This window comes from Patiria miniata, unplaced genomic scaffold, assembly GCF_015706575.1.
Source record: "Patiria miniata isolate m_02_andy unplaced genomic scaffold, ASM1570657v1 HiC_scaffold_7, whole genome shotgun sequence".
Classification (NCBI taxonomy): domain Eukaryota; kingdom Metazoa; phylum Echinodermata; class Asteroidea; order Valvatida; family Asterinidae; genus Patiria; species Patiria miniata.
The window spans coordinates 23,453,893-23,467,706 of record NW_024037074.1 but is presented as its reverse complement, the minus strand read 5'-3'; the positions used below and the strand labels follow the sequence as shown (position 1 = coordinate 23,467,706).

The 13,814-nt window shown below is 39.7% G+C and overlaps 2 protein-coding genes across 2 annotated transcripts; both read right to left on the bottom strand.

Moving 5' to 3' along the window:
• Window positions 1–96: 96 nt before the first annotated feature.
• Window positions 97–5,004, bottom strand: LOC119744333 (migration and invasion enhancer 1-like). The gene is made up of 4 exons (XM_038220205.1): window positions 4,857–5,004; window positions 3,309–3,406; window positions 1,842–1,918; window positions 97–397 (listed from the first exon to the last, which is right to left on the bottom strand). The coding sequence occupies exons 2-4, from the start codon at window positions 3,376–3,378 to the stop codon at window positions 302–304; spliced, it is 243 nt and encodes an 80-aa protein (XP_038076133.1). The 5' UTR covers window positions 3,379–3,406; window positions 4,857–5,004; the 3' UTR covers window positions 97–301.
• Window positions 5,005–6,046: 1,042 nt separating this feature from the next.
• Window positions 6,047–13,228, bottom strand: LOC119745870 (migration and invasion enhancer 1-like). The gene is made up of 4 exons (XM_038222520.1): window positions 13,082–13,228; window positions 10,683–10,780; window positions 9,362–9,438; window positions 6,047–8,230 (listed from the first exon to the last, which is right to left on the bottom strand). Exons 2-4 carry the CDS (start codon window positions 10,750–10,752, stop codon window positions 8,147–8,149), a joined length of 231 nt encoding a protein of 76 aa, XP_038078448.1. The 5' UTR covers window positions 10,753–10,780; window positions 13,082–13,228; the 3' UTR covers window positions 6,047–8,146.
• Between the last annotated feature and the right edge of the window lie 586 nt (window positions 13,229–13,814).

Sequence of the window (13,814 nt, the reverse complement as noted above, 5' to 3'; positions counted from 1 at the left end):
TCCACCCAGGAGTATAAATGGGTACCTGTGAGGGTCGAGGACCGATTGAGTGCTGATATCGGCTGCCGCGTGGTCCCATGGCCTGATGAATGGGGTAATAATTGTAAAGCGCTTTGAGATCGTTGATTTGATGGAAAGCGCTATTTAAGCACAATTATTATTATTATTATTAATAGGTCAGACCATGCCATCTACAGTTGGGATATAGATGCTATAATTGGGGTTTTATCGTTTCCACATTTCTAGGTATTCCAGTAGCCAGTGGTTCTATCCATATTGCAACCATGCAATGCTCATGATCTTACAATACAACACAGGACTTTGATGTTTTCTTCTGTGTGCCATCTACGGGTTTCACTTCATCCTCTCCATTATACTTCATGATGGCATCCACTATCTGTGGATGAAAGTTGTAGACAATTTAAGGAAAAAGTGATTTTTATGAGGTAAACATACATTAGGCCAAAAAAAAAAGTCTCCGGTTTCTGGTATGGAGCTTGCCCAAAAAGTGGTGCGGCGACGCGGCTTTTTTTTTTTTTTTACCTGATTTTTTTGCTTCAAATGCGTGCTGATGACTGTAAATGGTGCCCGACTAAACTTAGTGCAAATATATGGGAGTCCAGAGAGGCCACATAAAGCTTATTCTCGACCATAACCCAATCTAAAAACACGTTAAAATTGTGCAGCAGCAGGATTCCAGTCAAACCAGTGAGTTTGGCGGTTTTGAGACATCATCTTTTATTGAAAAAAAAAACCTTTTTCATTTTGCCGACGCGCATGGCTACGGCGACGCGCGCGCATACCAGAAACCGGAGACTTTTTTTTTTTGGCCTTAGAGCCAATATTTTATTTACTCCCGTTCTGCTGTCTGAACAGTAAAAGACAGTCAAACAGAATCAAACCTCTTCCCCTGCCATGCCTTTTACACGAGCTGGTCACCAACAGTCAGATCATATTTCACACAAGCACTGTAACAAAAACGCAGGCAAGTGGTAGGCACAGCTGGCTTATCAATTACCTACAGTCAAAGCATAGCTATATCTAGCCCAGGTGGACTCCCTTACTGCACTAATGAGACATCGTCCAACCTGGGCTATAAAGCTGTATCAAGTTTCATAACAGTCAATGACCCGCAACCTTGCTTTGTGTAGGTGGGAGCTCTTAAAGGGAAAATACAACATTTGCAAACATCAAAAAATAAAACTACCAAATCATTTTGAAATACCTTGCTGGACTGTTAGTGAATGACAGTGTAAAGCATCCTGTAAAATCATGGCACCTGGTATACTGTCATTTTCAAGAAAAGTGGTATTTTTGTATCAATTTCCAACGCTGATCGGCCGACCAGCGTTGGAAAAAACTGGCTTTTTTTCAAATACTGGCCCCAGTTGACCATCGCACTTGTTTGCAATCGATTACACACCTATGAACGGGTACAAGCCAGCTAGACTGGTTCCCTGACCTTACAATTCCCCAATGTATGTAAACTGCTCTGTTTCTTCTTAAATGGAGTCAGGGAGCCAGACTACAGGAAAATGATTGTTTTTCTTGGTTTTTATAGCTTTTTCGAACCCAAAACCTCAAAAAAGTCAGTGTAACTATATTTGCTATATATTTCCAACCCCCCAATTCCATCCATTTCTGAAAATTACAGCAAAAGCAAATGATGTATATTCCCTTTAACTGTTAAAAATGAAAACAGTCACTTGATTGATTTTGACCGAAGGGACAACGTTGCACAGAATGTATGTTTGCATAGGAGGATATACGACAAAAACCTGTATTCTGTTTTTGGCTAAACCAAAACTTATTTACGTTTAAAATTTCTGACAACTTCATACCTCCTTGTGCACAGGAAACCTCCCCACTTCCAGTTTTGAGTAAAGCAGCTGGCCATTCAGAGTGACTTCAAAAGAAGCTGCAAAAGATGAGACAACTGTTTTTTAACACACATCAAACTATGACCTGATATGTGTTGCGTAGACTTTTGTAGGGTAATTCGTTGTGGTGTGAGTAGTGGTGTAATGGGGGAATGGGGGGGGGGGGGAATGAGGGCTCCCACTTGAGACCTATCCCCCTTCTTATGTCACCCCCTGCCAACCGCTCCATCTCAGAGTCTGGGAGAAGACAAAAACAAGCTTTTAAGAGTTAAAGTCCCATGGAGTGCCCAATGAGAAAACGTTTCCCCCTAATTAGTGCCCCTTCAAACTGGACACCATGCAGTTACACCATTTAAAAGAAAAACTCTTAATCAATACAAATAAGTCATAACTGGGAAACATGCACATTTAACAAATGTAATTCAGTGTTGCAAATGTGTAGTCCATTTGAGTTTCCTCGACCTCCATAAATGTTCACAGAGGTCAACTTATAAGTGACCATCTATCTTTTGTTTTTAGAAAAAAATATCACTCATCAAGTTATATCACTTAAAGCAAGACTTTTCTGGCTGCATACATGTACATCTGTGTATAGACCGACCACAGGACGAGGGAAAGTCTAAAATAATTATCAAATGTTGCTCTGCTGGGTAAAAAGTAAACTGTAAACGACTACACGTATACATTTTTTGGTAATCCTTACTTTTAGGACCCCGTTCTTATATAGGAAGGGAAAGACTCACCAAAACAGTTGACTAAATGACACTCAAAATGGACATTCTGATATTTCTTGGCACATCTGAACAATTGGCAATGACACCTTCTTGAAATCAGCAGGATTAATTTTGTGGAAAGAGGGCAGGGCTTTGATTTATGAGGGAAATTCAGGGGTAAAAGACGACAATGACAACCAGAAACAGACTCAAAAACCAAGATGGCAAACCTGAAAGCTCAATGCGATGACAGCTCGATGCTGATTGGCTGATAAAAAATAAACATCTTATTTATTTTTTTTAGCAGCCAATCAGCATCGGGCTTTCATTATGTAGGGATGGCAAACCTGAAAGCTCAATGCGATGAAAGCTCAATGCTGATTGGCTAATAAAAAAATGAACATATATCTTGTTTATTTTTTTAGCAGCCAATCAGCATCGGGCTTTCATTATGTAGGGCTTTCACGCGTGTGAGAATTACAACATGCACGTCTGACTGCGAAAAAAGGTAGGAAAGTCACATTTTCTTTGAAAGTGCTTTCAAAATTACAACTAACATGAATTTATATGAAGAAAAAAGACTGCTTTAGCCTGCAAAAGTCACATTGATACTGGACAGTCATCTGAAAAAGTCAGTTTTGAACAGAACTCGTAAAAAATAGAGGTGTCCTAAAAGTAAGGATTACCCATTTTTTATTAAAAAAAATCCACTTACTACTCCTGCCGACTCTGCCGTCAACAGCCACTTCAGGATCTGCAGCTTGGATGTCTGTTTTCAGATCCATGAAGCGGGAATCGTACCCTCATCCGGCACTAATGAACACAAAAAACGTCTCATTTGTTTGTGTTTATTAATTTGTGTTTTGTTTGAAGTCTTCCCTGTTTTTCATGAACGGCTGCCGGCCGAGTGTTACTTCTAGAATTAGAAGGCTTCTCTCCGTCTGACAGAGAGAAGCCTTGTGCCTTGTAATTCTAGAAGTAGGCTGCCGTATGGTTTTGTTGAGTTTTATCTTGACCGATTGTGATATGGTGTCTGGGGGGGGGGGAAAGACAAATTTAGCTTGACAACTAAAACAAATTCACACCCAGATTCTCAATTTAATTTATCATATTTTTTAGCTACTGAGGCGGTTCAACGGAAATTCGGTTCAACTGCTGTTGAAATCTCATAATCATATAGATTCTCAATGGTTTGTTATCATTAAGCTGCGGGTTGATTACTTCTAAAATTAGAAGGCACCCCGGGGTGCCTTCTAATTCTAGAAGTACGGGCATGACGGGTAGGTTAGGCCTAGAGGCTTCCGTTAAAATAGCCACTTATTGACACAACGTCCTTTTTGCGGGTGTATACTAGACCAACAGTCATGACAGTGTTGCAATGTTGCAATAACAAATAGCACCTCATCAGAACATCTTCCTAGGGAAAAAATGTTGCAACCTGACGCCACTTCCGCGAGTGTGTACAAAGTCTATGGAGAGTCAAGAAAGTATTTCCTATAACAAAATTGGAAATGTTAGTCCCAGATTCATGTATTATCATTTTTTAGGTTAAGCCATTTTTGCAATGAATGACCTTCATTGCATTGAGATGATATATGAAGAAAAAAGTGTCGTCAGGTTGCATTATTTTTTCCCTTCCTTGTATCATTAACTCCGATTGGTAATTGGCATGATTCCGTTGCCATGGTAACCTGGGCATGGCGGTGAATTTATCGATCTAAATGAGACTGCGAACGCTTCAACGCAACGCCGCCGCCCTGGAAATCATATCACATATGCCACTAAAAATATAGGCAGTGGCTATTGTTACGGCAGCCGTAACGCATTTCCCATTTTCTATCGTTACGGTAGACTGCAACCTGGCAACTTTTATAAAAAAAACATGACAAGAAAATATAAAATTAGAAGGAAAAAAGTGAATTTGAACTTTATGAAATTTGGACTTTATTTCCCTTTTAAAAAAAATCCTCCAAAGCCTCAGGTTAGAAAAGGAAAAAAATTCGAGTGCAAAACCGAATTTCGAACCCGCAACCTCGCGGTGCAAAATCCTACCCTTTATCGGCTGAGCTGGCGCACTGCTCGATAAAACGTGGGGAAACAAATAATTATATACCTGCGTGCGTATCAAAAAAATATCGTAGAGGGCGCTAAACAACGAGTGCCGTAACGATAGCCACTTCGAAAAATATAACGAAAATGTGGCTATATTCATAGGCCTATTCTTGATCACCAAGATTGACTCTCGCTAAATCACAATACTTACCAGAACTCGATCTCCACCTTTTTCGGTGCCATTGTGAAAGTTTCAAACGGAATTACGTCTTTTTCCCCAAATATTGTCTTTCTCTGCAACCGCGGTTTCGATGTGAATGCGGAAATAAACAAAAGGGCGCGATAGACTAGCAAAAGTCTGTCGTTTTCTCTTTTTTTCGCAATCGTGTATAAAGGGGCGGAGCTAAGGGAGGGGAGGGGCCTTCAGTTTCCGCGTGAATTAATCAGAGAAGTGCGTGTTTCACACAATTTTCCATTGGTGGGTGGAGCATTCTACCCCTTCCTTAGCTAGCCAAAGTGTTACCAAAAAAATCAGGTTTACATTTTTACAGTGCTATCAAAGTTTGTATGGTTTCCTATACTGGTGTCCAAGTAAAATTGTTGAATTAAAGTCAGAAAAATGGTTTGTATACACCATGTGTGACTGTATGGAGAACAAATGACACCCTTTTGCTGCCCCTTTACAATATACAATTCTGAATTAAGTCTTCAAATAATATCCAAGGTCATTCTCAAATGCTTCTGTTCCCCCGAGAGTAGACTTGAAATCAAGTCTGTAATGAGTGGTTTTAATCGCGTCCGCCGCGCGCGACTGCCAAGCTCTGTGCCGGGGGTACGACATACCGCATATGCTGTCCTAGTAGCGGGGACGCTACGTACATTTTCGACCCCATGCGTGTGCGATCCCATGCGTAGACACGGACTGACCATATGCCGCGCTGTACGTGTATGTACATCGTACATGTACTGTACATGACTTTTGCATGACTGGTTGTAGCGCTCACTTTGCGTGAACGGCGGTGGCATGGCCGGTATGCGGATTCTGGCGCTGATGACGGACATAAACCACTATAGTCTAACGACTTGCCATCAAGTCTACCCCGAGGGCAGATCCAGAACACAATTTTTGGGGGGTGAGTCTAGATGCTCGGTGGTGAGATCTGAGGCAATTTCTGACCACTTTAACAGATATAAATAAATAAATAAAAAGAAAACTAAAAATAAATTGAAGACTTGATATAATTCTCTCATTTGGGAACTATACAGAATTGCTCTAAAATGGACAAAAGAAGTCACTAGGTTTGTGTTTACACGTATGCAGGAAAACACTTGAAACGTGGCCAATTCCCCCCCCCCCCAACAAAAATATGGAATTTAAAAAAAACGGACACATTGAGGAAATTTCGAGTTCATTTTCATTCTAAAACTTTTATTCGGATACCAAAATCAAGTACACTTAACAAAAATTCAATATATTCTTAGAATCGAATCTCTCCCCCGTTCTTGTCACCCCTCGCATACATGAAACATCAGACTGTTCATCAGGGCAAGATCGCGGGGATTATCCCCGTTTGAATCTAGCCCGTCATTTGCTGGTTCTTTCATGTCATGTGACAGGCGGTGGTAAACAAGAGAGAGTGTCAGACACAGCTGGCTTGCACTGGAACGCATATGATTTTTTTTTCTGAGGGTTTTTAAGGTATGTTTTTAAAAGAAATTGTAAAATTAATATACACATGTACATGAAGGTCTTATAGTCCTGAGCAGTACTGATACCGAGAAAAACAAATGGTTACTTTCCAGATTCTTATAAAGAGCAGAGATAAATCTTCAGCGGGATATCATTTCTTAAAAATATATTTATCTATGTTAAGACCTGGGCAATTCCAGTGTTAAGAAAGGAAGTGTAATGCTATGACAGAAACAATTAACCATGATATCAAATTAATGATTTGGAAAAATGATCCCAAACTCCTAGTCTGTAATCTCTGTGACCATTACCAGATAATTGATGTATAAGATTTAAAAATACATTTTCTGGTGTGTTCACTGAGCTGTGTCGTGGACATCACTTAATGCCCGAATTGCCAACCTATTTTCATGTGGTTACAACAGATCTCTTCCATAAATTTCCACTGGACTGAAGTTTAGGTGTCTTTAAGCCCAATAAAATTTGTGAAATGGACTGCAACTTCTCCAAGTTATACTCTAGTGTGTCCCAAAGCTGTGTTGAGTACGAGCTACAATTGGTTAAAGCATAAAAAAAGGCAGAAAATATATTGGTCATGATTATTTGACGCACCAAACCTTATTGCACACCTAATCAGGGTGTGTTGAATACTTAAGGTGTTGGTACAAAGAACAAAATGGTGGCACAGTAAATCAAAACACTTATTTCACTGATTGACTTTAACAAAAACAAGACCAGTCTCAAAACCTCAAGTCTCTATCCAAATATTATTTTGACCATACATATACATGTAGGCCTATATTGCATCTGCCTCAACTACCATAAATATGCATTCATGCTTTATCATTAAATATTAATACACCTGAGACAGAAAACACCGCTTGACTTTTAATTAAAAAAGAGATACAGAAACTATGCATAGAGTTCTTTTATAAATGAGTTGTTCATAAACTGAAGACAATTTTGCCAAGGGGGGGGGGGGGGGATCAGTACTTACACAACTACAATTGTAGGGAAAACATGGATTACTCTATCAGAGTAAAGTTGTAGTGCAGTCCATCACAAGTTCGTCACACATCAAATCGCAAGTGAAATCATAGATCTCAAAAATAAGAGGGGGACGATGAACAATATGACAAAGAATGCCTTTCTTATGGCTCAATTTGTCACTGAACTTAAGACTAAATGACTTGCATTTATAAGTCTTGGATTAGACTGGATTCTATTCCCATTATACAGCCGGTCGCTGACAAAGCAAGGTCAATATCAACAAGATGAATCAAATCGAGTCTTGGCAATATTGGCAGCGCTACCCGGGAAACTCATGCCCGCTGTATTGAAGCTAATGCATGCGCGTGAGGTATGCTCGGAATTTCCCGGGTAGCGCCGCCAATATCGCCAAGACTGAATTTGATTCATCTAGTTGCTAGAGACCACCACTGCGGCAACTTATCCGCATTTGTCATTGGGCTGGCTGCAAATAGGGGAATAAAAATTCAAATCAAGTCTTAGACTAAGACTGGTGATCGACCTGTGACGGACTTGACTACAACTCTGTACAATGTAAAAAAAAAATTGTATTTTCTTTCTTAATTTTCATTGATCATGAGCTACAGTGATTCTGTGCAATTCGATTTGAATTGTAAAGGACACCAATTCTGAAATAGTGTATCGTGACCTTTGAAAAAAATTGTGAATTTCCTGTGAAGGGATCTGTCCCAAGATTGGAACAGACTGTGACAAAATCCAGGATGGGCAAATGCATTCCAGAGGCAGACAAGGTGTCGGGTGCTTTGCCAGCGGCTGTGTCTTTACAGCAAGACGCAATTGCTGGCTGTATTAGTGACAGGGGTCACGTCCCCCTCGCCTTTGTACTCCTTAATAGCCGTGACGATCTGCAATTGACAATGGGAAAATATAAGTTTGATGAATGATGATAATATAATTTCCTTAGTTTGATGTCCCTATTGGGGTTCCCCACAGAAATCTGAAATTGAAATTCCATGACTTTTCCAGGACAAGCTTAGGGCTTTCCATGACCAATTCCTATGCTGTTTTGGCAATTTTACAATACATTGGCCAGTCATCACACTGATGAGGCAAGGGACGTTTACCTCTACCTTTCAGTCTGCCAGTTTAACACAAGATCACTGAGCAATACAAAAGCATCAGAATGGCGCATTGCACAAACAAGTATAGAGCATAAAGAGGAAGTACCGTATAGTAAACTGTATTGCAAACTGGAAGACTGCCATCGCCAAATATTATTCATCAACACGTATGAGTTGTGCCAGATTCCATGACTTTTTCCTTGAAAATTCAATTTTCTATTTCTCCCTGTAAAATAACAAAATTCCATGACTAGCCATGACTTACATGTGTATGACGATAGTTTTAAATTCCAGGAATTTCCAGGTTTTTTCCTTGATTGTGGGAAGTGGGAACCCTGATTGGTACAATTTTTAGTGACATTTCTGTAGTTTTGTACTGTGTTTTCCATACTGAGTCAAAACATGTTGGCTCAAATGATTAAAGTTGTGATGAAGGGGTGGAAAAAGGCAACAACAAAAAAAGCTTCGCCTTTGCTGATTGCTGACATTCTACAAGTTTTCTCACATGGAAAATTATGACATTGCTTTTTGTTTTGAAATTAATGTTCTGTCAGCATGACAAAACCAAAAAGACCTTCTGAAAGAAAATGACAACGATTCTCACTGGCAACAAAAAATACTGACGTAGCAATAACTTGCTACAAGTCTAGTGAAAACAAACTTGTAACGACTTTTTAACTTCTCTTTTTTCAATGAAATTTGAGGTTATTTTTTTTTTTACAACTTTTAGACCACAACTATTGAGAAGAAATTTTGGCTGGGCAAATTTGCAAAAAATTAATGAAACTTAGTGAAATTTGGGTAATTTTTAATTTTTGTTTACTAATTCTGGGACAATGGATCAACTTGACTGAATTTTTCTCTTTCATCAAATTTAATCTAGTTCAATTGAAGCAGAGCAACTTCTTTTCGTACCTCCGTGTTGATGGGAAATCCTCCAGTCTTCAGTTTGGAGAACAGCAGTTTGCCGTTCAGGGTCACTTCAAACGAAGCTGTCAAAATGTGTAAAGGGTGCAGGACAAACATCAAAGTATTGTGCATAACCAATATTGTAAAACAGAACTACAATAGACATTTTCATGGTATCAGAAATGTGCAGTAATGGTACAGTTGCACTATGGGATGGTTCGGGCTCACAAGATAGGGACGGTGCAAACTTTCCCATGATGCGTTCCCATTTCAATAGTCGTGACTAGTCATGGCAGAATGACTAGTCAACTATTTAGAAATTGATAGTTGTGACTACCAATGCTTTTTAGTATTGGTATCTAGTTGACTAGTCACACTAGTCGTACACAGCTAGTGGTACAGGGACTAACATGTTAAAGCTATAGTCCACCATTTGCAGTTATCCGAAAGTAACTGGCGTAATTATTGTTGTAAAACATTCTTGGTTGAAAGATAGTAAGGGAACTAAACTCCCTGTGAAATTATTCTTTCTAGCAAGCTGTCATTTTGAAGTAATCAATGAAAGAAGGCCTTTCAAACGGTGCATCTTAAGAAGCACCGTAGGAATTTCAAATTAGTACATCATTTTGTTATTCGGCGAAACGCACGCAAGCATTAGCACAACATACACGCACGCGGTTGGTTGCTATAATTCGTTGGATCAATGCGCGACATCGCGTAGCTGCAATCGGCTCAGTGAGAACGTGTCTCACACGCTGAATTCAGGCCCAATTCAAAACATGATTCAGCAAATTTTGATTTGAAATTGAGATCCTAGAATGCTGTTTTTCTCGGAATATACAGCTGAAGCTGAGCTGAAACTTCATGAGGTTAGTTGTTCAGCACCCTTCTTTAGATTTTGAGCACTTTTGTTGCTTCAAACAACAAAATGCACAAATCACAAACGATGGACTATATCTTAAAAGGTTTGAAGTTTACTTTACAAACTGGGGTAACATACATGTAGGTGTTTGGGCGGGTGTTATAACCAAGATGCTGGCTGTGCATGTTTGTCGGGTTTAATATTTTGATGAAGTTCCAACTCTGTGAAACTGCTACAACTTTTTAGTTGTTCTCAACTTATGTACATTTTTTTTTATGCACAATCACAAAATGTGTTGTCCACTGGTCAGCGCACTAATTAATAAGTCCTTTGCAAAAGTTTATTCCTTGCCATGAATCGTGATACAGAATGCTTGTATTATGACGTGGTATTCTCGTATCACAAATATTGTGTGCCACAATAAATTATTGCAGCAATATTAAAGCGCCCCCTTGGTCCACTTACTACTCCTGCCGACCCTGCCATCCACTGCCACTCCAGGAACTCCAGACTTTATGTCATTATGGAGATCCATGAAGCGGGGATAGTAACCTCATCCACCGCTGTAGACAAAAAAGAAAGAAAGATAAAATTCAATCAAAAATTATACATGGTCCAATTTCATGAGTTTGCTGATCACACAGGAGTTGATTAATTCAGCTTCGTCATCACAGTGGTCAAAATCAGGCAAGAGACTGTTTTCGATTGTTCAGAATTCCCTTGGCACATGTATATATATACTAGACCAAGTAACCGGGGCACGACCAAATTGGACAACATCTAGCGCCCCAGTTATTACTGGGTCTATGTAGCCATGCTTTGACTGGTGGTGATTGATATGCCAGCTGTATATAGTCGTGTTCCCTAACGTGGCGCACTTCGAAGCTTACCCAACTTTCCTCGTGTACTGTTGCCAAACCTCTTTGTTGACAAACCTCAAATTCATGCAGAGAAATAATGGTACTTTTACCTTATTAATGCTTGCTATTTAACCTCTGTGAACAATTTCGGTTTCATAAAATTTAAGCCGAAATTAAAAAACGGTGGCGTCCGGAAATTGGGCACAAATTGGCGGAGTGTTCCCTAATGTGGCGCACACAAATAAATCTCGGAAAATTCCAAATTAACATTTAAGAATTTCTGTAAACTTGATAAATTCTGATAAATCATTATTATCTCTACTTACATACCCAGCCAGATGTTTGTCAGAAAATTATTTTCTTATTTTTCGGGGCATTTTCAAAGGGTTCACTTTGCACTTGAAAATAAAATCAGAAAATCACGCCAAAATAAATTTTTCTTTTAACTTTGTAGCGGGTAAATAAACTCGCGATTTATGAACGGGAGTGTTTAGAACTTGATGAAATTTCACTTTCTGTGAAATTTCAGTTAAAAGTTTTGCTCTAGCTAGGCGCTACAGGCGAAAAAACAAAGTGCGCCACGTTAGGGGCCGCGCCACGTTAGGGTACATCAACAATACCTACCAGCTACCTCTTTTGTCTGTTGATGGAATTTTTCTAGTCACACAAAGTCAAATTAGGTTTTGCCTTCACCGACGTATAAACACTGTATACTCAGTGTGTTATCTCCCGAGTGAGAGTTGGAAAAAATCACTCGGGTGGGACTTGAACCCACGACCGCCTACTTTCTAGTACAGACGTCTTACCACTCGACCACCAAGCTAAAGGGATTGGTTGGTGTGAATAACACAACACTGGCATGCATGTCTCAGCCATTCCACTCCTTCAAATCAAATGTCAATGACAATGAACTATTATGATCTGACAAGGACAAACGGAAGCATGGAGTAACGAAACACACAACTCACATTGTAATTTTACTTTGAAAAACCCTGTAATTTCAATGCGTTATAGCGTGTTACGATGTAGTGTGTGCAAACTGTAATTATATTTGTGTGAATAAAAAAAGTAAAGGAAAAAATGTTGCAACCTGACGCCACTTCAGCGGTTGTGTACAAAGTCTATGGAGAGTCAGGAAAATTTTCTAAGTATTTCCTAACAAAATTGGAAATGTTTCTCAGTCCCAGATAATTTTACAATGGCTGACCTTCACTGAGATGATATACATGTATGAAGAAAACAGTGGCGTCAGGTTGCAACATTTTTTCCTTACATTCATTCATGTAACACCAACATTTTCCTATATTATCATAACTAAACGGGCACTAGGTCCTGAAATCCCCGAAAAATTTCACGTTTTGGATTGTTTACTTAGCTAAGCTTAGCCTATTTCAAACATCTGCTGGTTGAAAGGAAACCAACCTATCTTACCGTTCCCAAGAAAAGAGGAAAAATCCCCGGTTGTTTACATCGGACACGACGGAGTATGAATACGGTTTTCGTGTCGTTCTTAGTGTACGATATACATGTTGTGTGTCTCAGGAACAGCGGTGACCAATCACCAATGCAAAAAAATGTGGTTTCTTCAAAAGGTGAACACATCACCAATGAAATCACAACTACTAGCATCCAAACAGCTCGGATTTTAATATGGGGTCGCAAAAGTGGACCCCGAAATTTGTTCTCACACGCATAATAGCCTACACGAATAACAAAAAAAACCCCGCCCAGTTTTTAAAGGATAGTTGTGTGGATGTTTATATCCTAGTTTTAAATGTTCTTTTCCGAATATAAACGCCATCTCGTTCAAATCGCGTTTTGTAGCCCAATTGGATTACTAGACTAGGACCGCACCCGGCGTCCGGCGCGCAGCAAGACCGCGGCCACACTTGACACTAGTGCCCTAGCAATAACATGCTTAAGCAGCTGTTAAGTGGGGCTAAACTTAATGGCCTTTCCCTCCAATCAAACTGCCAGGAAGCCACACTTTGACATTCTACTTACCAGTATTCAATCTCCACTTTTCTGGTTGCCATTATGACTTGGTCGGTGGAAAACGCTCAAATATTCGTCGAACTGGTGGAAATATTTCTCAGTTCCCACTCGTACCGGTACGTGATCGTACGTAAACTCGACTCGTATCAACAGATGGTAGAGGGCGCTCTTCTGAACTACAAAGTGTTCAAGTCATGGTCAAACTTCGCTCGTACCCCTGTTTGCAGGGCGGGGGGTACGGGGGTACGAGTGAAAAGTCAAACTTGCCATCTGTGGATGTGGCGTCGTCCTCTCAGTCTTGAACAGAAGTTTATGTCAAACTGACAAGAAAAAGTCCAACTTTTGGCTTCACATTACAGACTTCACAATCTGTCAGATTGATAAAAAATCTGCCAAATTCCCCAGAATTACTATACACTACATTTGTATAAACACTTAAAATCAAATACAGATGTTACAAGGACGGTGTTTTTTTTTTTACATTGGCTGGATTTAAATTTGTCTAGCCTTATTTTATTTACCGTTCAGTAGTAAACCTTTATCGCACCAGCCACCCCGTTTCTTGTCATCGGACTTATCATGGGCACACAAATGAGAAGTGTATACTGGACCGCAGTTTCTTTACAAACAAAAATAACATTTTCCCCCCTTCATTTATGGTACAGGCCTATTTTTTTGACTCATGCATGCTAACGCAATCATCCGATTGTGGACCTCAAAACCCCAAATTTCCTTCAAGCCC